This window comes from Rhinolophus sinicus, linkage group LG03 (genome assembly GCF_036562045.2).
Source record: "Rhinolophus sinicus isolate RSC01 linkage group LG03, ASM3656204v1, whole genome shotgun sequence".
Lineage (NCBI taxonomy): Eukaryota > Metazoa > Chordata > Mammalia > Chiroptera > Rhinolophidae > Rhinolophus > Rhinolophus sinicus.
This window is the reverse complement of record NC_133753.1, coordinates 62,169,570-62,193,394: the sequence shown is the minus strand read 5'-3', so window position 1 is coordinate 62,193,394 and position 23,825 is coordinate 62,169,570. Positions and strand designations below refer to the sequence as shown.

Sequence of the window (23,825 nt, the reverse complement as noted above, 5' to 3'; positions counted from 1 at the left end):
CACCCTCAGCGCCCCAGAGTTTGTCAGAGTCCCAAACCATCCCCGCTGGAGGTCACTCTGTCAGGTCACGTGCTCGAGCCCGCGGGAGCGCCACATAGCCAGCCGCGCCCCTCCACCCCCACCCTCCCCACGTGACCCGGCCTACTTTCTTTCCGCCCGACCTAACTTTTCTCTCAGGAAGCCCCGCCCCACCCAGCGGGCTACGCCTGCGAACTCCGCCCCTCATCTGCCCAGGTTCCAGCGAGGCCCGGGGCCCCACGTGTTTCTTCCTGCCCAATGGGAGCCGGTGTCCCGGCGCGAATGGGCGGGGAGGAAAGGACGACTTCATTACGCTGCGAGAAAGGGGCGGGGCCTGTAACGTCGTACTGTACGAGGGGACGCAACGGAGGCAGGCCGGAGCCGCTGCCGTCGCCATGACCCGTGAGCACTGAGAACCCCCTCTTCTTGCCCGTTTTTCCCGGTCCACTACAAACACGACTGCCGAATCCCGGCACTGCCCTCCTCCTGGCTTCTACAATGAGGCATTTTTCTGGGAGCGCTTTTAGGCGACCCTCACACTCGTAGCCCGGAAATCGGCCCTTTACCCACTGCCACTTCTTGAGAAACACTCCTTCCCCCCATCCCCAATCCACCGGTCAGGCAAAGGCCCTCTCAGGCCTTCAGCGGTGTGGGGAGAAGCCCTGCGTCCCAGTGATAGGCCCAGAGCCCCCTACTCCAAATCTCAGCCCATCCCCCACAGAGACCCAAATCGTTCACACACACCACCACTACCTGTCTGGGCCCCACGCCGCCTCGAAACACGCCTCTAGCAGGCTCCTCGGGGCCGTGTTCCCTCCACCCTTCAATTTGACCTGCCCAGTGGCAGGCAGCTCGGCCCCCTCCACCCCCTCAGCAGCCTAGGCCCCGAAATGTGTTGGGGCTCGGGGAATGAAGTTTTGGATTCTATTGGTGTCCGATTGAGGGAAGAGGGTCGCCGGTGTGTGGCCAGAAAGGCCCCCGCGTCTCACCTTTTACCTTCTCTCTTTAGGCGGTAACCAGCGCGAGCTCGCCCGCCAGAAGAATATGAAAAAGCAGAGCGACTCGGTTAAGGGAAAGCGCCGAGATGACGGGCTTTCTGCTGCCGCCCGCAAGCAGAGGTAGCCCCTGGGAGGGGAGGGGCAGGGTGGGGTGAGACTTGGGTTAGACCAAGGGTTGTACCAGAAAAGAGAGCTACCTCAGGGCTTAACATCTGAACTAGTCGTGAGGGGCAGAGTGCATTGCTTCCTCTAGGGTTTTATTTCCTCCCCACGCTCCAAATTGTTAGCTCACCACCTTAACAGGAAGGGACTGGGGCGGGTGCCTGTCCGTGGTCTGATTTCTGAGTGCCCCTGGGTCTGACCTTAAGGGCAAGGGCAGGGAGATTCACATTTCAAATGCATTAGTGGTTATGACAGCCCTGTGCTTTTGGCCCTCCTTGCTGTTCGTTTCTCCTCCCTTCTCCCAACCTTCTCACTGGTGTTGCTGGGTGTGGTACTCAGCACAGAATAGCCTTTGTGTGGCCAGACTTCTGACCCCTTGGGCAACAGCCAGATACAGACTGATTGCCTTTTTTGAGCCTCAGCTCTCTTCCTCTTATTCACCTAGGGTGGGAGTACAGTAGCCACATGCTGAATTTTGTCCCATCCACTTCCATCTTATCCTTTGTGCCCTTCATCCCCCTGCATCTTGTCCTTTTTGCCCTCTGGTACCTCCCAGTGCCCCATCATCTCTACCCCCAGGGACTCGGAGATCATGCAGCAGAAGCAGAAAAAGGCAAACGAGAAGAAGGAGGAACCCAAGTAGCTTTGTGGCTTCGTGTCCAACCCTCTTGCCCTTCGCCTGTGTGCCTGGAGCCAGTCCCACCACGCTCGCGTTTCCTCCTGTAGTGCTCACAGGTCCCAGCACCGATGGCATTCCCTTTGCCCTGAGTCTGCAGCGGGTCCCTTTTGTGCTTCCTTCCCTTCAGGTAGCCCCTCTCCCCCTGGGCCACTCCTGGGGGTGAGAGGGTTACCCCTTCCCAGTGTTTTTTATTCCTGTGGGGCTCACCCCAAAGTATTAAAATTAGCTTTGTAATTCCTTGAGCGCCTGGTTTGACTGGGGATTTGTGGGGATGGGGATGGAGGAATGGCTGCCCTTTCCCACGAAAAGGGGACAGAACTTTAGATTCTAAAAGGTTGTGGATATGTAGACTAAGTGAAACATCACAGAAAAATCCTTTATTATACTACAACAAACTGACAAGTACTCCAGGTATATGGTAGAGGAATCCTCTAAGAACCACTTCTTTTCCGTGATTTTTGTTCCCCACCCAGACCTTAAACACCATCCGAGGGATGGAGTTGAGGGCCTAAGGAAGGCTCCAAGACCTAAGTTTACGTCCCTCTTCCTCATTCTTCTTCAGTTTGTTCGCCTGCTTGAAAGTTAGCCCCCAAATCCTGCTGCTCACAGACTTCCCATGGTCAGCTGCTTTCAAGTGTTCACATTCTCTTCTGTCATTCCTCATGCAGTGAGGGTTTTTGTCTTTCCACTTCCTTTGACCTCAAGATCAGGATTAAAACCTAGGGTAGTCTCTGTGCTCCTTTCTTCCTGTGTCCTGGTTTGCTCTGGGGTTCTGGGCTTCTTATATTCCTGTGCCCAGGGCTGAATTGCTTATGTTTCTTTTTGTCTCCCAGGGCAGAGCCAAGTTAAGTCTTCAGTCCCTGTTGGTCTTTCCCTGCCCCCATCTCCGTCACGTGAACCAGGAAAGGGCTGGTGCCATACTGTCTGCTGGAATCAGCAGTGGTTCCTGACTTGGGAGTAAACACTCTTGAATTGGGGTGAAGATGTAATGGTAGCTCTAGTAAGTCAGATACTTGCCCAGGGCATTAGCGTATATATGGCCACTTTTTCCAATTCAGACATAGTATTGACTTCAGTCTAAAGGGAGGTAACTATCCACTTGCTGGGCTGGACATTTCCCCTGAATCAAGACTATGGGTACAACCTCAAGGGAACCCCAGTTTGTTAAAAGTACCTAGACTGGCTATTTGTTATCTGGCAGTACTGATGCGATGGCATTGTCGCCTGAAGACAGGAGGAGGCTTGGGGTCTTGTGTGGGGGACCAACAGAGTGGTGTTAGTAGCAACCCCAGGTAGAGCAGTACACAGGCCCAGCATGAGGCAACCTTGACCCAGAAGGTAGCCCAGCTACCCTTGGTGAAGGTCTTTTCCAGTTCTGCTCCCTCATAGCTGTGGAACCAAAGTCTGGTTAGAGAATGTGCAGGGCCTTACTATTTAGACCTGTCTTACCTTCCCATCAAAGATTATGGTGGACCCATGTCTGTCTCCTGAGAACCCTTGGAACTGGCCTTGATTTGCTCTTTCCCTAAAATAGCTAGGTTTTCAGGAGAGTATCCCAGGCTTACCTCCAACTTACCTGAACCAGTTGGTAAGGGTAACCATGACATAGAGTGATGCAAGGAAGAAGACGAAGTGGAAGGCAGAATAGCTGTAGGAAAGATGCTGGGCTTGTGCTGGAGGAGCTAGAGAGGTCTCATGGTCAGCTGGCCTGGCACCTCCTCCCCTTTGCCCTGAAGAAAGGGAGGGGCTGCTGGCCACAGTTCAGCTGAAATACCTCTTACCCCTCCCACCTCCCCCAGTTGCTTTTGTGAAGGCGTTAAGGGCCATGGGTACTGCAGAAATCTATACTTCCTATGGAACCTCACTTGACACTCACCTTCCTCAGGCTCCACTGTTTCAGGGCAACAGAAACAGAGTGATGGCTTCTGTAAAACAAAAGGCAGCATATTTTGGAATGACTTTGAAAGAACTTGAGGGTATTAACATAGGAAACTCCCCTTCTTTGAAAAGATTAGTCTGGTATAAGAAGTGAAGGCACACCTGGTTTCAAATGCAAGCTCCAGCATATAACTGGCTATGAGAACTTTGGTAAGATGTTTAATCTTCTGTGCCTCGATTTCTCCATTTGTAAAATGGAGCAAATACCTACCTCACAGGGTTGTTGTGAGGGTACATTAAATGAGACGATGTATGTAAAGTATCTAGCACAGTGCCTAGCACATTGTGGGTACTCAATAAAAGCTGTTAGCTAGAATCTGAGCTTTCTGGGTAGCGGTTGGTAGGGTGTGTGTGTGTTTGTCTGTATGTGAGGAGGGAGGGGCACGGGGGATATTAAGCTCTGCAGTCTCACCTGGAACTCATAGCTGTAAACCTTGACGATCCACAAGGGCCCAAATACCTCAGCCAGGTAGGAAGCCTCATTGCTGAGAAAGAAGAGTACAGTCAAATAGCCGGAGGGCTTGTCTGGGGATACTTTTTGCCAACTGGTCCATACTGGTAACTCAGGAGGGGAATGTACTCCTAAAGCCCCTTTCCCTGAAAGGTTTAGAAATCTTTTCATGTGAGGGCCCTAAAATCTTTGCATATGCAAGATCTGATAATTAAGTTTGTGAACTGTTGCAGCAATGTTGCTAACCTTTTTTGATACCAGAAGGATTATTCATTATGAATTTGTACCAACTGGACAAACAGTTAACCAAGTTTACTATTTTGAAGTGCTGAAAAGGCTGCATGAAAAAGTTAGATGAAAATGACCTGAACCTTTTACCAACAATTCATGGCTCTTGCATCATGACAACATACCAGCTCACACGGCACAGTCTGTGAGGGATGTTTTAGCTAGTAAACAAATTATTGGAACACCCTCCCTGCTCACCTGATCTGGCCCCCAATGACTTCTTTCTTTACCCGAAGATAAAGGAAATAATGAAAGGAAGACATTTTGATGACATTCAGGACATCAAGCGTAATACGACGACAGCTCTGATGGCCATTCCAGAAAAAGAGTTCCAAAATTGCTTTGAAGGGTGGACTAGGCACTGGCGCTGGTGCATAGCTTCCCAAGGGGAGTACTTCTAAGGTGACTAGTGATATTCAGCAGTGAGGGATGTAGCACTTTTTCTAGGATGAGTTCATGAACTTAATTGTCCGACCTTCGTTTTTTTAAATTCTTGAGTCATTTCCCCTACCCCCTTCATCTCATACAGATCATCTGACAAGTGCTATTCTTAGAAATTGTTCCTGTTCATAGGGAGCTTTCCTCTTGTCTTGCTCTAAAGTTTAAATAAACATGGTCCCAGACAATTTGACCATCCCTCTCTCCTTCTGGGCATCCTCCCTTGTCTCACTCTTCCCCATACTTTTATTACGCACCAAGCAAAAAGCACACAAGCATACATGATGCCTGCACTCAGCACTGCCAGAGAAGTATCTGGTGTTTGGGGTTCCATTTTACTCAGGCCAGGCAGGCACAGAGTGTGATTCTGTCCTTGAAGGATTACTGAGAAGGGGCAAAAGAAGAGAAAGGTGGTAAGAACAAAGCTAAGTATTAGGCAAGAGCAAAGAATGTGTAGCATGGGGAGCCCAGGTCCTGTCCTTACCACTCTCTGGAGGACGGCTGGACAATGCAGAGAAGGTCAGATACATGATATAACAGCTGATGATAGAGGCTTGTAGAAGGCCAGAGCGGGGTTGCTCTGGGGAGAATGGGGATCATTGCTTTCATCTACAGGGTAGTAATTTCCTCCACTCCTACCCCTACCCACACTTCTGCCTCCCCACCCTTTGGGGGAAGCAGACAATTGACAGGTTAGGGAGACTAAGGAAATTTGCTATACTAAAGGTCCCCCAAATCTGGAATGTTACAAGGCATGTACCCACTGAGGCGGATGCAAGGAGTGATGGAGAGGAAGGATAGGAGGCCACAGAAACATAGGTGCAGACTAAGCAGCATCTTGTTGAGCAGGCAGCCAGCTGGGTGTGTGTAGTGGCAGAACAGGAGCACTGCCGCCACAGCCGCCATGCTGTAGAATCCTAGGGTGGCCAGCAGCATGGCTACGAACCAGCGGCAGTCTTGTGCTGCACCTGTCTGCCTAAGGATGGGAAGTGGGCAATGGCGTGGGGCTCCAACTATTTCTTTTTACCCATTATCAACTACTCCCCCTCCCGAGAAGACTGGTGTGACTACCCATCCCACCTAGCCCCCAGTGTCATATTCCTGAGCTTTTTTGATACTGCTCATTGGGGAGCTATGGGACCACTGACCTGTCATGTCCTTTGCCCAACACCGCGGGTCTAGTAATGTCAGACAACCTTCCCAGGAAGAGCCTTTAGGGTTATGTTCTCCTTACCAGTTCTTATTCCAGGAATGGGCAAAAGCTGTGATAAGCACCAACTGCAGCAGGATGAATGTGAAGCCTCCACAGATGCCAATGTAATGCCAGGCTGCAAGTGGGGCACCAGTGGGATAAAGCAGCTGATGATATTATCACTCCTGGTTGTCTTCCTACCCTATCTTTTTCTTAGAAAATCTTTTACCCTACTCCTGCTGATCAAGATGTGAGATGGAAGGTACCTGGGAAGAGATGTTCATCAGGGATGCAGAAGGCAACAGTACAGAGACCTAGTAGGAACAGCAGCTTGAGGAGCCAGAAGCTGGTTAGGAGGGAAAGAAAATCAGGCTCAGAAGACAAAGCAAAGAGCAAACAGTGCCTATGGAGGAAGGCAAAAGAGAAAGCAAAACTAGGAAAGGAAAGAAAAGACATAACTAAGTATAGGAAAGCAGGAACCAGCCCCTTGTGAGAAGGGCTGGAAACCGCCATCACAGCCTGTTCCAAATTTTAATTTTCAGATACCTAAATTACATCTGGACAGTGTTTTACTGTTGACAAAAGTTTTGCATATAATAACCCCATTGTCATCTCCATTTTAGAAACTAGAAGTTCAAAGAGGATAAATGTGTGGCTCATGGTCGCCCAGCAAGTACATCAGAAGCAGGGACTTAAAGCTGGTTTCTGTCTTTTTACAGTGCTATTACTTCATCTTGGAATTCACTAAGCTTACGTCTACTTCCCTCTCCATCCTCTCCCCACCCAAAAAGTACACACAAACCTATTATGCAGCTGTGCCCGCAGGCTAGTAGGGGAGTGCAGGCGGACCAGCAGCACAGCCTGCAGCAGGTGGAAGGTGGCGGTTCCTGCACATACTCGGTACACAGCCCCAGAGCCACTGAGCACTGGGCAGTGAGAGTGGCCAAACAGATGGGCACACAACCCCGAGGGCATCTGGATCTGGAGAAAGGGCAAGTCATCATGCATAAAGAGGTATCTGCTTCACAAGTATATCCACTCATTTGTCCCTGGCCCCCAATCTGAATCTCGTCAGTGCAACCCAACCTTCACACTTACCCTATGTGCATTGCCCCAGACTCTCTCCACTACTGTCCTTGACAGCAGGAGGCAGCAGATTGCTGAGGCCCCTACATGGAGGAGGATGTAGAACAGGCGGCTGCAAGTGGACTCTCTGAGAGGAGGCCACCTGTAATGGCAGCAGCAGGTACAGGGAACAGGCCCACACCAAGACACCTGGGGACAGAACAGATGCAGGGCAGCAGGGTAGAGGTTTGCTGAGATTAATGCCTGTGTGAGGTTAACCCATGAGGCTGAATTCCTAATTTCCCCTTCTCTCCTTTACTCAGGAATTCTCAGAATGTCTGGTTCCAAGCTATTTAGGATTGCCTTCCTCTGACATCAAGTAGAGCTTTCATCATTAAGAGCTTACCTGCAGGCTTGAGAAGACCTTCCTAAAAGCCAAGGTCATATCTGGCCTCTAATCTTTCCCTAGACCTAAACATCTGATACTGGGGACATGGGAGGAGACGTTTAATGATCAGCAAGCAGTCTGAGAGGCAAAGCAGCAGAAGGGCCTCAGAAGGGGAAGGAAGGCCTATCATTTTTATTGGCTCCCGTGGGTTTTCCTTCCTAGATTCAGCCACCATTCCCTTCCACTTTTTCAGGTAGCGCTTGCTTTAGGGAGCTTTCAAACCCCTGCCCAACTACCTTCTCACCTGATAGAAGGGAGGATTCACTGTGACACTGCTGACTCCACGTTGTTCAAGGCGGAGGGAGGTACCGGGGCCGGCCATGCCCTTTGCACCCAACATCCTTGTCCCAGGGATTAGGCCTAGGTCCACCCGATGGAAGGTAGATGAGACAGTAGCTCACTTTTGTCCTTAGCCCATTGGACTGCCGCTGTGCTGGGGCTGGTCACCCAATCTAAGGAAGAGTGAGGACGGACATCAGCAAAACACCGACCTCCAGGATGTGGTAAATGCAAATTTCCTTGTGAAACTACTTTCTCCCCAGGGCCGTTGGGCACTCAAGCTGTTCTCCCCAGATTAGGCAGCAATTTGCATATGTGGCCTCCTGTGGATTAGCATTCTTAATTGGTTTAGGATTAGACATCATCCTGGTTGAACAGAATTCCTTGGGAGAGTGTGTGTGAGGGGGTGGTGGTGGGAGGGATCTAGGTAAAGAGGAGGGAAGGATGTCGGCTGGGAAAGTGTGGAGTGCTGACAGGCTAGGTCTGGGAGAAGGCTTTGAAGAAAACGACACAGTACAAGCCCGAAAAGCAGTCTGACAGGCGCACCGCCTTCTCCACTTGAAGCTTCTAGAACAGGGGCATTAATGAAGGTGTGGCCTAGGGCCAGCCCCACCTCCTCCGTGCCGAGTGGATGTTGCGTGGCATTACCGGAAGTCGTCGTGAGGTGAGGTGGGGCCTTGCGGCGGCGCGGTGGGATCAACATGGCGACCGAGGGGGATGTAGAGCTAGAGTTGGAGACTGAGACCAGCGGTCCGGAGCGGCCTCCCGAGAAGCCACGGAAGCATGACAGTGGTGCGGCGGACTTGGAGAGAGTCACCGACTATGCGGAGGAGAAGGAGATCCAGAGTTCCAACCTGGAGACGGTGAGTTAGCCAGGAGTGTGTCTGGTCGGGCTGAGAACAGAGGGGTCTCCGAGGCTGTACCTGGAAGCCCGGCTCCTGGACGGGGTCCCGATTCCGATGGCGGGAGACGGCAAGAGGAAAACCGAACCATCACTGGAGCCCGCGACTTGCGAAAAGGAGCTTGCTGGAGATTGGGTTTAAAGTGCGCCTCAGGAGCCTACGATTGATTGAGTTAAACAGGTCTTGATTCCTGATACACTCGACATCGTGAATACACTCTGACTCACTTGTTAATGGCTTTTTAGATTTTTGGAGATTGTGGATAGCAGAGCAGTAACTATATCTGTCTTTCCCATAGGCCATGTCCGTGATTGGAGACAGACGTTCCCGGGAGCAGAAAGCCAAACAGGAGCGGTAAGTATTGTGCACGCAGCCAGCCCTACCAGACCCTCTCCTTCCCCCAGACACAAATAAAAGCCATCGTTAAGCCTTTGTACCTTGTACCGTTCTTCAACTCTACTAAGGTTTGCAACTTTATGCTTTGTTGGTGAAAGAAAGGCCTTCTGGCATCACCCGCTGCCTGCTGTAAAGACTCTGCTTGCTGTAAAGACTGGGGTGGGGTGGTGGGGGGAGGATGGGGATGTTAGGTGAGAGGGTGGGAGTCACTGTGTTCACTCAATGTTTACCAAGAGTCATTTATTTGTAAGGCACAACTGGGAATGATCCTTCCTGGGAGTTTATGGAGGTAGAGAATGAGGACTAATGTACATGAATATTTATAGGGAGAAGGAACTGGCAAAAGTCACCATCAAGAAGGAAGATCTGGAGCTGATAGTGAGTAGTGATGCATAACTAGTATATGGGCAGGGGAGGTTACTTAATTTGGGTTGTTTTCCTGAAACTAGAGGCAGCGTGTTTTGGCGGCATATTAATGCCAGGCAGAAGGCTTAGGTAACACCATTGATCCTGTTTCCTGCAGATGACAGAGATGGAGATCTCACGAGCAGCAGCAGAGCGGAGCTTGAGGGAACACATGGGCAACGTGGTAGAGGCTCTTATTGCCCTAACCAACTGATTTGTGCTTTCTCAGATCTACCCACTGGATTAACTTATTCCAATAAAGACGTCTTTTTGTTTTGTTGCAGTTGTTATCACGGATCAAGTGCAATGTATATTGTATTTTATTGTGGGAAATTCACGTTGGAGTATAACTGAATTTAAGTGAACCCCCCCTCCCCAGCTCCCCAGCCCTTAATGAACCTATGTGAAGGAGAGTATCCTCAGTGTGGGAGTATCTCATGTTTGAATGTAGATGCTAGGTGGCAGGCCAGGTTCATTAATCAGACTAGTTCTCATGTAACAGTGTTCAAGGTATATTTGGAGTCTCAGCAAAGTTACCCCATAGCACACGGGTAGCTTATAAATAGCTAAAAGGCCAGTACCTGCCTAGGAGCCACTGTATGTAGATGTAAGTCACCAATCCAGTTTCATAAGCCACTTTGAGTTAGAATTTAGGTAGCTAAGGTGGGAACATGGTAAGAACACTATCTGTAAGGTTTTGATTTAGGAAATTGATTTTAGTATTTGAATTCTGAACCAAAACACTGATACCTTATATTCCATTTTCTGTCCTGGAGAGATCAATTTTATTTTGAGTTGATCAAAATTGGCCAAGTTACCCTTGCTGACCTTCAGTTTGCTGAACTGTAAAATGATACATACCCGATAGGTTGTTGTAAGAATTGATGAGCTGGTGAATGTTAAAAGCTTGGCCTAGTACCTACCTCAGAGCGGACACTCAAATGGCAGCTATAAAAACTTTCCTGAAAGAATTTCAAGCTCTTCTTTTCATTTTGGCTCTAGGATAATTCTTAGATTGTATCCCCTTCTAGTATACACAACGACTTATATTCATCCTTGTGTTTATTACCTCATAGTAATTATTTCCACTTGTATTTTTATTCTAGGACTTTTAAGGATGTATGAGTGATTTTCCCAGTGGGGCATTTAAAGGATATAAAAAAACTTGGCCTTATTTTTTCATGCAGTTGAGAAGTAGTCTTCTTGCTGATTAAATGTCACTCCTCATGCTCTGCCTTGTGCAAGGTGGTTATGTAGTAAATATTAAATGGAAAAATCATGAATGTAATTCTAGCATAATGTCACTACATTGCAACTCAGAGAACATTGCCCTCCTTCATAAATGAGCTGGGCAAAGATACTGGTAGGTTCTTGTGAGTTCCCATTTCATGGGTCAACTTTTGTTCTATATACAGCTACAGTTTAGAAAGCAAGGACAACCACATACTGTAGGTGCTTGCTCATGGAATAAAACCTGGGTGCCATACGAATACAGCTTGTTAGTGTCTGAGTTCTTTTCTGAGATTAAAGAAGATCAAAATGTGAAACATGATTTGCCACACAGTTCTCTGCTGACTATTGGTTAATAGGTCGATACTTGTCAGCCTGCACATCTGATTTCCAGTGTCAAAGGTAAAAAGTCTCTTGGTGTGTGATTGTTTTATTTCTTGACATATATACATAAACAGATCAAAAAGTATGTTCACATAGAAAAACTTGACTACAGCCAAAAATGTGAAATAGGTTTCAGTGAGCTTAGATTCCTGTAGGTAGAAGTAAACTGTCCACTTACATGCCCATATTTCTGACCCAAGCTAAGGGGCTGGAAAAAGAAACTGGGACAGTCCTCCAAGTGAAATTTGGGAAGCCAGAGCAATGATGAAACCTAAGATATCTCAGAAATAGTTTTAAGTGGGGAGCCTCTAATCCTACCTGGATAGTGCTTTTCTGTGGGTTTCTCAGCATGAGTCCAAACCTCACAAAGCACCTTCAAAGATTGGGTTGCTCAGTGTCAGAAGGATGCAGTAGGTCCAATAGGCTGGGAACGGGCCATGTAAATAATGGTAAAAACAAATCAAGGACCAATGCTGAGATTTTCCCTTGTGTCCCACAGCTGGAAGACAAAGTTGAACTTTCAAGTAGTTTTCCGCTTCTTAGCAGATGGCCGTTCAAATACATCTCGTACCCCAGCTGCCTTTTGTTTAAAGAATTTTGTGTTCTGAGCACTCTCTTGGCCCCATGCTGAGTCAAAGGAGGTGGTGTCTTGATCCACAAGGTGGGTGTATTTGGTACGACCAGAGCGCCCAAAATTCTTGACCTGAGGGAAGGACAGATGATGAGTTATACTATCAAACATTATGTACCAGCCCTCAATACATTACTTTTCTCTCAAGGTAAGGTCCACCATACCTGCATGACTTTGGGAAGAATGGTTTTGTTGAAATGATCCTCCAGGGTTGGTGCGCTGAAATCTCTCTTGTATACTTCTTCATCTTCATCCTGTAGAAAAGACAGTCTTAGCAATATTGTGGTTACATTAACCACATATTCAAACCACGAATTTATCACACTAAGACAAGGGATACAAAGCAGAAGTATTGAACCTTTTCTTAAAGAGCTTACAAGTACATCTGGTTGAGATGATACTTTTTTCCTTTGAGTTGTCTTTTTTTCTTCCTAAGTGTAGATTGGCATTTCCTGAAGGTTGGCTATATTCTTTTTGCACTCATGTTCATTCAGTCCTCTGACTTTAACTCTGTCACAGGCCTTTCAAGTCTGATCCTGAATTTATTGCCCATTATATATCTTACTTTGGATATTCTGTTGGGATTTCAAACTCCATCTAAAGTGAAAATCATTTTCTCAACCTTTTCAAATCAGCCTCTTCCTATTTAACTTTTTCTGTTAATAGGACCAACATTCTCTCAAACTACCTAGATTCAAAATTTGAGTAATCTTTGTGCACATTGTTCCCACTTCCTATAAATTCTTATCACCTGGATTATTAGTTTTTCCCTGCAATCAATCTTACACACTACCAGCGTGGATTAATGTTTCTAAAATACAACTTTTGTATCTCTACATTGCTCAAAACCTTTTTTTTTTAGTGGTTCTCTAGTAAACGCACAATTCTGTAGCAGTCAAGGCCAAATACTGTATAACCTTCATCTACCTCTCCTTGCCACTTTCCTTTACAAATGCTTTCTGCCTCCACTCCTGGTCCCTTCATTTGGAATGTCTGCCTACCACTGAATGTCAAAAAGTCTACACATTAGTCACCTCCTTTATATCATCCTTTTCAATCTACCAAATACAACATCTCCCTCTTCAGAAGTCCCACAGTACTTTTCACTTTCCTTATGTTACAGTATGTATTTGCCTTAGGTCCATTTTTAGATTGTAAGCCTTCTGAGGGTAAGGATTTTATATCCTCTAGCAGTGCTAAACAGTAGTGCCCTTTACACATTAAAAGTTTAAAAGGTTATTTACTTAACTATATAAAATAACTATAAAGAATAATTTCAAATCAACCTATTAGACTAGAAGATACAGATGATAAACGTATGCTGAAGGAATTAAAAAGAATTATCTTGGTTAAGGAAAGCTTCATGGAAGAGCTGAGGCCTTTAACCAAACATACTTTTGGAGTATTCTTTTCCCTGCAGCTATAAAAAGACCCAGTTTAAGGTAGGAAAATTAAACAGTTTTTGTGAGATCTATTTTTCTCCTGTTAGACTCTAAGTCCCTCATTTAATCTCAAGCTGTTTCAACTTCAGTCTTGTCCAGATGAGAAGACTTGCACCAAAAGACTTTCACATAAACCTTATGTATCTTAGCCAGCCAACAATGCACTGATTCTTTAAGAAGCTTGATTACTGAAGTTGCTGAAATGCTTAAGCAGTGATACTTGATGACTTTGAAGCACTACAAGAAGTAATTCATAATCTCCACCAACTCCAGTCTAGAAAACTACATGGATTGGGAAGCTACATAAATAAGCAAATAGGCTGAAAATGATTTTGGAAAGGAGTAAGGAACTCTCCACTGAAGTTTTTCTTTTTAAATATTACAGGTATCTGCAGTGAAAGGCAGGAATTTAGCTGCAGTGGGAATACTTAGGGTTTGATACGTACTTGGAAAAACTCATATGGATTTTGATATAAACTCATTTAACACTAGGAAATTAACAAATCACATGCTACTAGAGTTAATAAATGCAATCAATGTTCCCATTTCCTTTCCTGCTATCTCTGTTAAGGAATTATCACTGGTGCTAATCCAAATAATTGGATGAATCCTTGTCATTTTATATAGGATTAACAGACTATTTTTTACTTTACTTTGGTCTTTATATGAAAAATAAGATGGTGTTACATATAATGGTTAGTTAACCATTATTTGGTTAGGCTTAGTCACTTTCTGTCAGCTCAGAATGAAGTGAATTTAACTACCACCCAAATAGGAGTTCATGCGAAGCTATTGCACAGCTTGGTTTTCACACAACAAAAATTTCTCACTGTGTTATGAAGAAGGATATCTAAGTGACTTTGGGGACCCAACTAGTCTAGCATCTATATAGATGACTATCTATTTTAGTTCCTCAATTCTTCTATTACATCATCCTCCTTCTGGGAGCTGGGGCCAAAAAAGAACAGTTGCTGCTACTTCTAATATCCCGTTGCCAAATACTCTGTTGGGTTTATATTTTTCCAAGGCAAAAAGCAAATGAATTTGACCATTGGTAAATGGAAGTACCATCCCAGAACCGGTTTATTCTTGGGAGGAAAAAAGAATTCAAAGTGTCTGAATTATTCCTACTGCCCACTTTCCCTTTCCCTTTTCACTTCTTACCATGAAGAAGGCACCCCGGTGATAGTACTTCTGTAAGAACTTATATTTGCCCTTAACAGCTTTGTTGGTAATGACTTTGCCATTTGCCCGAAGCTCAGCTCGCCTCTCTTCCTCAGTCAGGTTTCGCATGCGTTCAATTTCTGCTTTCTCCTTCTCAAGCCTGTCCAGAGAACAAAACTATTAGTACATTCCAGCTTCAGAAAGACTCAATTATCAGAATATAACAGTCTCATCTCCTTTCAGGCACGATTCACTTTTTAAAAATTCTAGTCATTGCCTGTTAGGAATCAGGAGCTCAATAAATAAAAAGGTAAGGTGGTCTTCATTACATTTTCAACACCAGGTACTGCAAACTCCCAAAAGTTGATTCTAGCCTTTTTGGAGGTTTAGACTTACTGCTTGATGTTGAAAGGGGAATTAGTAATGTTTTACTAATTCCCCTCCCCTAAAAAGCCTCTTAGTTTTAAAAAAATCAGAATTTAAAATAACTGTAAGACTTTACTGGTACTCCTTTAGTAATCATATCTGTGCTTACGTGTCACAAAACAAGGATTACCATCATTAATTAGACTGAAGTGATTTCAGTCTTTTTTTGGGAGGGGTGGGGGTCACAGATACCCTTTCTCCAGAAAAATGTAAATATACACATAATTTTGCATATAATTTTAAAGGGTACATGGACTCCGTGGACCCATTTTGTCCGTGAAGCCCAGGACAAAAACCTAAGAAACTATTGAAAAGTTTTCTGTTGATGGTTTCCCTTTGTAATTTGGGATTACTCTTTCATTCTTAGTAATTTTCAGGATGGGTGATGCAGCTCAGAAATGATTTTGCTCTAACATCTAACATAGTGAGTATGGTAGATTATTTAAATACCACAAATTCTTCCACTCGCACTATGCATGCCCCTTTGCAGAAATGATATCCTTGGGAGTCTCAAAAGATCTTGCCAGCTTCCACCTTTGCCCTCTCAGAATGCTGCCCCAAGACTATTATGTAAGAAAGGCGATCTAGCCTACTGAAGAAAAAGTGAGGCATCCTAGCTGACAGCACCAGTGAAGTCATGTTGGACTTTGTAGCCTAGTTAGTTCTCCAGCTAGATGCAACTGCATAAGAGGGGCCAGGTGAAATCAGCAAAGGTACTGTTTGGCCAACCTCCAAAATTACGAATAATTGTTTTAAGTCACTCAATTTTGGGTTGGGTTGTTATGACAACAATGGATAACTGATAACAGTGAGTAACTTGTGTGTTTCTACTAAGAAAGCAAAGGGAATATTAGCTGGCACTATATCATGGAGAAACACTGCCAAAAAGTGTTTCTTTTTCCTGATTTTGTTAACAGCCACATTCCAATTATGGGAAACTCGCCCAGTTGCAGGGACCCTAAAGAAAGCTAGAATGGAATTCACAGGAGGTGGTGAGCCTCTACTAGGAACCTGTTCCATTAGCAGTATTATGCTCTAGCACCATCCTATTACTCACGCTTCTCGATCTTCTCTGTCCCTCTTGATTCTCTTTAGCTCCCGAACTTTCCATGCCTCATATTCCTCCTCATCATTTTCGTCATCAGTATTGAGTGCATCCAGTGCAGCCAGGGACCGCTTATTCTCCTCCAGCTCTTTCTTGGTCTCCTCTTCTACAATCTGGACAGGGAGAACAATTCAACTCTTGGATTTCCATATTCTCCCAAGACAAACCTCAGTACACTACTCCTTATACTCAGTCCTCACAGCCACTCCCAGTACCTTGAGCGTGTACTTGCGCCTCTCTTCAGCCATGCGTTTTGCCTCCTGCTCCAGCTCCTTCTGTTTTAATGCTTCAGCCTCACGTTCTTGAACTGTTACTCGGTCCTTCCTACAGAAAAGAAGTCCTGTTAATTGTCCAAAGCCCTTAAGAGTGGAGCTCTCTGTTCCTCTAAATCAAGTCCCATCCAAATCAAAGCCAAACAATCTGTGGTTCTATTATATGCAAAGAGCCAAAAATGGGAGTCATCCCTCCCCCCTTTAGAGCATCAAAATTTCATTCATCTTTGAGAATTGCTTGAATAGCAAGGAACCTGCTCAACTTCTGACCATGGCAGGATTTCTAGCCATTAAGAAAGAAACAGGAATTTGCTCTTCAAGTTTAATTTTGTGCTTAAAATAAGACCTAGGGCAGATACGTGCTCTTTAACTGGAAAATGAATAGGCTCTCTACTAACACCAAGATATTCCTCAGCAAATACCATGCAGAGCTAGAACACTGGGCAGAAGACTTTCACTTAGTGCTTACATTTCAGAAGAGCAGGAGACAGAAAAGAGGCTTCTGTCTTCAGACCTGGAAAGTAATAACTATGTGGATTCAGGCCTGGTTTGTGAGATACTTACTTTCGAATGAAGACTGGCTTAAGGCGAGGCTCCATCTCATCTTCACTGTCTGTATATTCTTCATACTCAGACTCTGATTCTGACTCCTCCCCAGAACGTCCCTCATCTTCCACCTCCATGACTTCCATCTCTTCATTTTTTCTCTCCTGTGCTCGCTGACGCATCATGCCACGGCGCCGCTCTATTTCCTGTCAAATTGTACGTCCAAGCCGGTCAGCCCAATGGCCTGTGCTCTTAGATACCTTTCTATTTTTCCCCCATCAAGCTCAACAAATTCTGATATGAATAAATGCAACTTAGCACCATTCTATTTTCAATCCTATCCTCAACAAACAGAGAACCCTGGATCAGAGTTCTCATCAGCAGCAATCTTGTACCACTAGGGCCTCAACAGAGGAGCACAGACCCCAACTTCTTGTACCCAAAAAGAACTTCCCGTTTTCCTTTATTATACCTCATCATCAATTTCTTCCTCTTCTTCTTCACTGCTGTCTTCTCGTTCCACACGCCAACCATCTCCTTCTACTTCTGAGTCACTTTCTCCTACCACTTCAGGTTCCACTATTTTTCTATGTCGAGCCAACCTGAAAAACATTATCTACAAGTTTAACACCAATGTCACAAAAAAGGAGCATCAGCCACATTTCCTTAGTCAGAAAGCATCTGGACATTGTTTGCTTTCATTAACACTGAAATCTTGAGATGGGCAAACTGAGGTGCAGATTAAAGAAACAAACTCAAAGTGTCACAGCAAATAGTCAAGTTGGACCTAAAACATTAAATGCTGAGGCATCTTGGGGTACTGCAGCAAACCGATATGGGTGCACTGGGATGTATTTTATAGTTCAAGGTAGTTCAGTTTCATCATTAGATCACACTGTTTCCCTCCAATGACATCTTATCTTTGTGAAACTAGGTTTTTGGTGGCTGTTGTGCTAAAAAGCAAAGTATTGCATGAAAATCAATATGGAACAGGAAATGAGAGTGATGGCGTCACTCTGATTCTAAGGTTTGAGAAGCCGTCAGTGTCCAAGAGGCACACAAATCCCACTAGTGAGTACCTGTGGTTCTGTAAGAATGAAGTAAAAATGTTTTTTGTTTTTTTTTAAATGTGTATTATATTTTTCAAATGGCTGAGTGTTAGGACATAAATATTTATTAAATTTTTGGATCTACTTACTAAAACAAACAGACCTGTTTGGGAGTAGGGATTCTTAAAAAAAATTCCTGAGACAATATGAACTATGAAGGTTCGGGACTTCTGGCCTACTCTGTAAGATAATGTCTCAATCAAAACACAACATACAAAATCCTTGTTGGGAGGCTCCCTTTTCTACATGAGACCATTCATCAGGCCTTTTTTCCTACTTCATCAGTGTCTTTTCCCCTCATTAGCTTTTAGCATAAGTGAATGGATAAAATCAATGTCTCAGATTTTATAAAACTACTTTGTGATGAAAAGAATCCCCTTAATAAACCAATCAATGGTCTGTGTTTTCTATTCCCTTAATGAGTTAATTATGGCCTTTGTACCAGAGGTAAGCTGCTGTTTACTAGTGGCCACTCACTGGCTATATAACTTTGGTCATGTTATTTTCCTAACCCCTTTGTGCCTCAGTTTCCTCATTTGTAAAACAGGGATAAGAGTATCTACCTCATAAGGTTATTGTGTGGATTACAATAATTAGTAAATATAATGTACTTGGAACAGTGCCTGGCACATAGTAAGTACTATTCAAGTATTAGCTATTATTATTGTTCTTATTAATTAACCTGTAGGGGGTTCAGGTCCAGGGAAACATAACCCTAGTCATTACCTCTCTTCCACATCTTCACTAATACGGTTCTGCAAACGCCGCAGTCGAGGGTCGCTAGATGAATCCTCCTCCTGTTCCTCAGGCTCTGCTTCTTGTTCTTTGGCTTTCTTGATGAACTGAAATTCTTCATCCTCCTCATCTGAGGACTCCATAGGGGCATAATCTGGCCTCTTACCCGACACATAACGTTTTACCTTCACTTTCTCCATCGAAATCTCACCTAGGTGAGAAAGATAACTTATTATGTTTCAGTAGCCTTTTCCCCACTTCAACCCTTGGCCTTTGCAGGTAGAGCCCTGTATTCCTGGTAAATAAGATTTTAGGCAGAAGAAGAGAGCCATTACCCAACTATGTATATTCATCTAGTGGTGTTTTTTACAAAGGCCGATCTGAGATGGTTACATACTTTATGATTCCAAATACAAGACATTCTGGAAAAGGCAAAACTATGGAGACAGTAAAAAGATCAATAGTCGCCAGGAAGGGGTTGGGTGTGGGGGAAGGATGAATAGGCAGAGCATAGAGGATTTTTAGGGCAGTGAAAATACTGCGTAGGACACCATAGTGATGGATACATGTCATTATACATTTGTCCAAACCCATAGAATGTACAACACCAAGAGTGAATCTTAATATAAAATATGAACTTGGGGTGATTATGCTGTGTCAATGTAGGTTGATCAACTGTAACAAGTGTATTACTCTGTTGAGGGATGTTTATAATGGGGGAGGCTGTGTATGTGTGGGGGTTTACAATTTTGCTGTGAACATAAAATTGCTCTACAAAAATAAAGTCTTAATAAAAAAAAGAAGGTAAGGTGGGGGTGGGAAGAGTTTTTAGATCAGATTGCAAGGCTTATTTAAATTTATAGTAATTAAAACAATATGTCACTGACTTGGGGTACGCAGAGAGCAATGGAACAGAATACAGCAGAGAAACAAACCTATACAGGAACTTGGTATATTAGAGAGTGACATTAAAAAGCAGTGGAGAATGGATGCGCTAGTCAAACAATGGAGTAGTACAGACAACTGGCTAACTGTAAGGTAAATATTAAAATTAGATCTCTGACACACACAAAAAATTCCAGATAGATTAGGATCCAAGTGTAAAAGACGTACCTTAAACATTGACATCCCTACTGGACTGTAAGCTCCTTAACTTAAAGTCTGTCTTGAACAATTGTGTGTTCAATCCTATTTAGTATATATATAGTTTCTTAGATGATAGAAAATGTTTGTAATTTGAATATCTATGATCTCAGTGTAGGGAAGGACTTCTTAACATACAGATGACACAAACCATAAAAGATAAAGTTAAATCTGATAACACTAAAACTAAAAACACATGTGTAACAAAAAAACTCCATAATTAAAGTTAAAAGACAAGCTGAACAACCAGGGAACTAAATATTACAGATCTGGGATGTATAAAAACAAATCAAACAGAAAATGGGTAAATGACGGAAACAGGTACTTCATAGAAGAGAAAATCTACTGGACAGCTACAAAGCATATAAACAAGATGCCTAGTCTCACTAATAATCAGGGAAATACAAATTAAAATAATGAGATATCATTGCACATAGATTAGATTGGGCAAATATTTAATTATTTTATACAACCAAGTGTGTGGATGAATATATGGGGGAAAAAACTCTTACGGCTGTCACAACCCACGTGGAGAGGAACTGGCAATAAGTAGCTAAGTTGATGATGATCTTCTAGGAGTCTACTATGGAAAAATTACACAAGTGCGCTGAAGAGACACATTTAAGAATGACAATTGCAGCACTGTTTGTAATAGGAGAAAAAACAACCTAACAACTGACTACTCCTCAGTAGGAAATAAACTGTGGTTTAATTATACAATGGAATTCATGAACAGTTAAAATGAATGAATTAGGTTTATATGTATCCAAAGGATACTTCTCAAAAGCCATGTTGAATTAAAAAGAAAAAAGGAAACCTTTTCTTTGCTGTTAAGACGCCGAGGCAAGGAAGCCGCACAAGGATAGGTCCAGTATATTTAAAAACCAAAAAAAGAAAGAGCTGATATTTTCCAACATCCTTACAGAAAAAACTCTTAACTATTCTGACTCCCCAAACAGATAACCGTGTTCCTAACGTGTTCCTTCTTCCGTCTGCAGTCACTGGAATCCTACCCATCCTTTAAGGATCAACTTAAAATGCCAACTTCTTCAAGAAGCTTTCGTTACCCCAATCTGAAATTATCCTTTCTCTGCCCTCCCACAGCGCTTGGTTTATATCACCTATGTGACACGTATTATAGGTGTGAAAGACTGTACATTTAGAACGTACCTCTTTTATAACGTCTCACATCTATTAGAAGATGAGTTCCTCATGGTTAAGAGCACTGTCCTACTCAACTTTGTATTTAATTTAATAAATACAATTATAGCGCTGGTTGAAACGGACACAAAGTTTAACAAGACATGGTTCCGGCCTCAAGGAGGTTATCAGTTTATGATGCAGTAGAGGGAGACAGACATATAAGTAATTATAATAAGTGTTATAAAAGCAACATAAACAGACTGCTATGGATAACAAAAGAGGGATTGTATTCCGCTCAACGCCTTGAAAACAGGCATTCACGGCATATTAGTCTAACGAATTGGTGCACGCCAAGGGAAGAAGGGTGTTTGTTGTAGGTGAGGACAGAGAGCCTATAGGAACAAGATGAGATGGAAGATTTTTTTCCCTAGGCAAAGCGATCGGGTGCAAGTTTGATGGGGAAAGTCAATGAAATAGGGGACAGGGTCTTAAAGGGTCTGCGTGGTAAGGGTGTTCGGCCGAGGTAGGTTTGGAGTGTGCTGGAGAAGGAAGAGGTAAGATCCGACTGGAAAACGAATCAGCACAGTACCTTTTTCATTGCGAACCGGGACGGCCCCGGCCGTGGACTGAATGGGCGGTTGTTTCATGAGTGCGCTGGGGACCGACATGTTGATGACAGCGGCGGTAGTCCCGAGACTTCACTGATTATTAACCGTGAACAGCTTACAAAGTCAACGAACAGAGAAGTCCTCTACACCTTGAGCCACTGGACTTGCTGCGCGACTGATAGAAACAACGTTTACGGCTGAGGTTAGAAAAACAGGAAGTACGCATCAAGAGGATTGTGGGATTGTGGAGGACTTATGGACGCGCACTGCTTGATTGTCGAGTCTGTGACTGCGCATGTTCATAGTCAGCCCTATAATCTTTAGTCGCGCGGTATTTGCACGCGGCTTCTGGCGGGAAATTCCTTCCATTGAGCTTTGCCATGAAGACCCTGTGGCAAGGAAGGTCCGAATTAAGGGTTTCGTTTGTTAGTTTGGTTTGAAGCCGAGGTATATGGGATAGTGACAAATAACAAATCGCGGAAATAGACCAGGCTGTTGAAAGCTCAGAATTAGAGTTTAATCGGAATAGAAATCCTGCTAGTGGCACCTGATTTAGCTCAGTTGATGAGACTGAGTGGGTTGTGGTGCAGTATATCTTGGTGACGTGAGGGCAGGTGGTGGTTATTTAGGCCAATGACACAAAAATAAAATAAAAAATAAAATAAAACAAAAATAATAAAATAAAATCAACAAAGGGCCTGGGACAGTGCCTGAAATCCGAAACTAATTTTAGGCTTCCCAGTTTAAGTTTTTAGAGACTGCCTATTAAAACGTATTCCTGGCTGGAAAGTGTATATAAGTCCATACATATTAAGTACTTTCTGTGTTTACTGTGCTTAGCTCTGTATGGAGCATGAAATGTTAAAAGGGTGTGGGGACAGAGTCCCAGAGAGCAGTTTCCAGGTTCTCGGCCTCATGCAGAAAGGTGCTGGCTCAGGTAGTAGATGGCCATCAGCTGTGACTGGTTGGCCATCAGCTGTAACCAGTTAGCCATTAGCCACTAATATAACTGCTGTGGCCGAGCTAGCAAGCGCAGATTGCAGTTAGCAAGGGGTTGGTTGGTTGGCAGAGAAGCTGATGGCAGATGGAGGATTGTGTGGCTCCTGCTTCCTGTGTCTCCAACCCAGCTGCCAGCGAGACTAGAGTGGTATGACTCCCCTATCTATGGCTACGTTGGTGTTCCTTTTTGGCCTCACCATATCCTGCATTCTGGGGCGGGGAGCAGGACCAGAGACCCTGCATGACAACCTCCGTTGGTGTTCGGTTTTGGCCTCACCATATCCTGCATTCTGGGGCGGGGAGCAGGACCAGAGATCCTGCATGACAAAGGGTCATGTCTTCAAGAAGCTTGAATTTTATTCAGCAAGTCTTCAAGGGCTTATAGAACCATAATAGAAGCAATCACAATTTATTAGCTGGGTTGTGTAAAAAACATTGGCTAATTGGAAAGCAGAGCACATTTCACTGTAGAAAGGCTTTTATAACTGCTGTGGAAGGGAGAGAAGGGACAGCATGAGCAAAGTCTTGAAGTGCAGAAAAGAGCATAGTATGTATCAGATACTGAAAAGTGATTTATTTTATCAGTGATTTTTGAGTCAAGGAGTGGTGAAATTTCACCAGGTACTAGATCATGGAGGACCTTGCTGGTGCTGTTAATAGGATTAGTTCTCTTATTTCACCTGTGTTCTAAAATTGGACCTAGGCTGGAAGAAGAAAAGAAATTGGGCAAGTCTCCAGCAAGGAACAAACAGTGTAGGACCCAAGTAACCAACAAAGGCAGCAGTTTTGGGCTAGAAAGAAAAGGACCTTAAAAATCGAGTAGAAAGAATTTTATATTTTGAATCTATCAGCTCCAAAACTATTCTGTCCAGAGGGAGTAAATTTGTTGGGAAGGCAATTGTTTTGGCTCATGGCAACCCAGAAGACAAAAACAAAAACAAAAATAAAAGACGTTTTTAATATGGCTGTGTCTATAAGAAATACAGAACACTAAAATCTGATGTTAGTGATGCAAAAATCATTTCATTCACTACTTTTCCCCAGTAGCCCCACTACTTTGGGCTTTGTAAGGTCGTCATTAGGCTCTTAGTTAATTGGTGGGCGGATGATCAGGTGAAATTTAAACCAGCTAAAAGTTATCAGCTCTTGAAAAAAATAAAAATGCTTCCCTTCCTAGGAAGAAGATAATACGGTAGCCATAGGGCATAATTTTCTGGTGGTGGGGTTGT

At 44.1% G+C, this 23,825-nt stretch overlaps 4 protein-coding genes across 6 annotated transcripts; 2 read left to right on the top strand and 2 right to left on the bottom strand.

The window, feature by feature from the left end:
* Nucleotides 1–264: 264 nt before the first annotated feature.
* SERF2 (small EDRK-rich factor 2) lies at nt 265–2,099 on the top strand. Of its 2 annotated transcripts, none has more exons than XM_019725336.2 (3): nt 265–420; nt 1,028–1,136; nt 1,735–2,099. In XM_019725336.2, the coding sequence occupies exons 1-3, from the start codon at nt 414–416 to the stop codon at nt 2,018–2,020; spliced, it is 402 nt and encodes a 133-aa protein (XP_019580895.1). In that variant the 5' UTR covers nt 265–413; the 3' UTR covers nt 2,021–2,099. The 2 variants fall into 2 exon arrangements, with proteins under 2 accessions (XP_019580895.1, XP_019580896.1); XM_019725337.2 differs by having other exon boundaries at nt 266–420; nt 1,758–2,099.
* Nucleotides 2,100–2,212: 113 nt separating this feature from the next.
* On the bottom strand, nt 2,213–8,051 carry SERINC4 (serine incorporator 4). The gene is made up of 12 exons (XM_019725535.2): nt 7,922–8,051; nt 7,263–7,439; nt 6,967–7,145; nt 6,431–6,510; nt 6,207–6,300; nt 5,737–5,948; nt 5,457–5,552; nt 5,230–5,356; nt 4,208–4,280; nt 3,734–3,782; nt 3,434–3,587; nt 2,213–3,246 (listed from the first exon to the last, which is right to left on the bottom strand). The coding sequence occupies exons 1-12, from the start codon at nt 8,015–8,017 to the stop codon at nt 3,048–3,050; spliced, it is 1,536 nt and encodes a 511-aa protein (XP_019581094.2). The 5' UTR covers nt 8,018–8,051; the 3' UTR covers nt 2,213–3,047.
* Nucleotides 8,052–8,088: 37 nt separating this feature from the next.
* Nucleotides 8,089–9,942, top strand: HYPK (huntingtin interacting protein K). Of its 2 annotated transcripts, XM_019725338.2 has the most exons (5): nt 8,089–8,180; nt 8,521–8,819; nt 9,157–9,212; nt 9,581–9,632; nt 9,778–9,942. In XM_019725338.2, exons 2-5 carry the CDS (start codon nt 8,658–8,660, stop codon nt 9,871–9,873), a joined length of 366 nt encoding a protein of 121 aa, XP_019580897.1. In that variant the 5' UTR covers nt 8,089–8,180; nt 8,521–8,657; the 3' UTR covers nt 9,874–9,942. The 2 variants fall into 2 exon arrangements, with proteins under 2 accessions (XP_019580897.1, XP_074183929.1); XM_074327828.1 differs by lacking the exons at nt 8,089–8,180; nt 9,157–9,212; nt 9,778–9,942 and having other exon boundaries at nt 8,627–8,819; nt 9,581–9,640.
* Nucleotides 9,943–11,301: 1,359 nt separating this feature from the next.
* On the bottom strand, nt 11,302–21,808 carry MFAP1 (microfibril associated protein 1). The gene is made up of 9 exons (XM_019725334.2): nt 21,579–21,808; nt 18,695–18,914; nt 17,332–17,461; nt 16,878–17,065; nt 16,257–16,365; nt 15,994–16,154; nt 14,511–14,670; nt 12,069–12,158; nt 11,302–11,976 (listed from the first exon to the last, which is right to left on the bottom strand). Exons 1-9 carry the CDS (start codon nt 21,655–21,657, stop codon nt 11,794–11,796), a joined length of 1,320 nt encoding a protein of 439 aa, XP_019580893.1. The 5' UTR covers nt 21,658–21,808; the 3' UTR covers nt 11,302–11,793.
* Between the last annotated feature and the right edge of the window lie 2,017 nt (nt 21,809–23,825).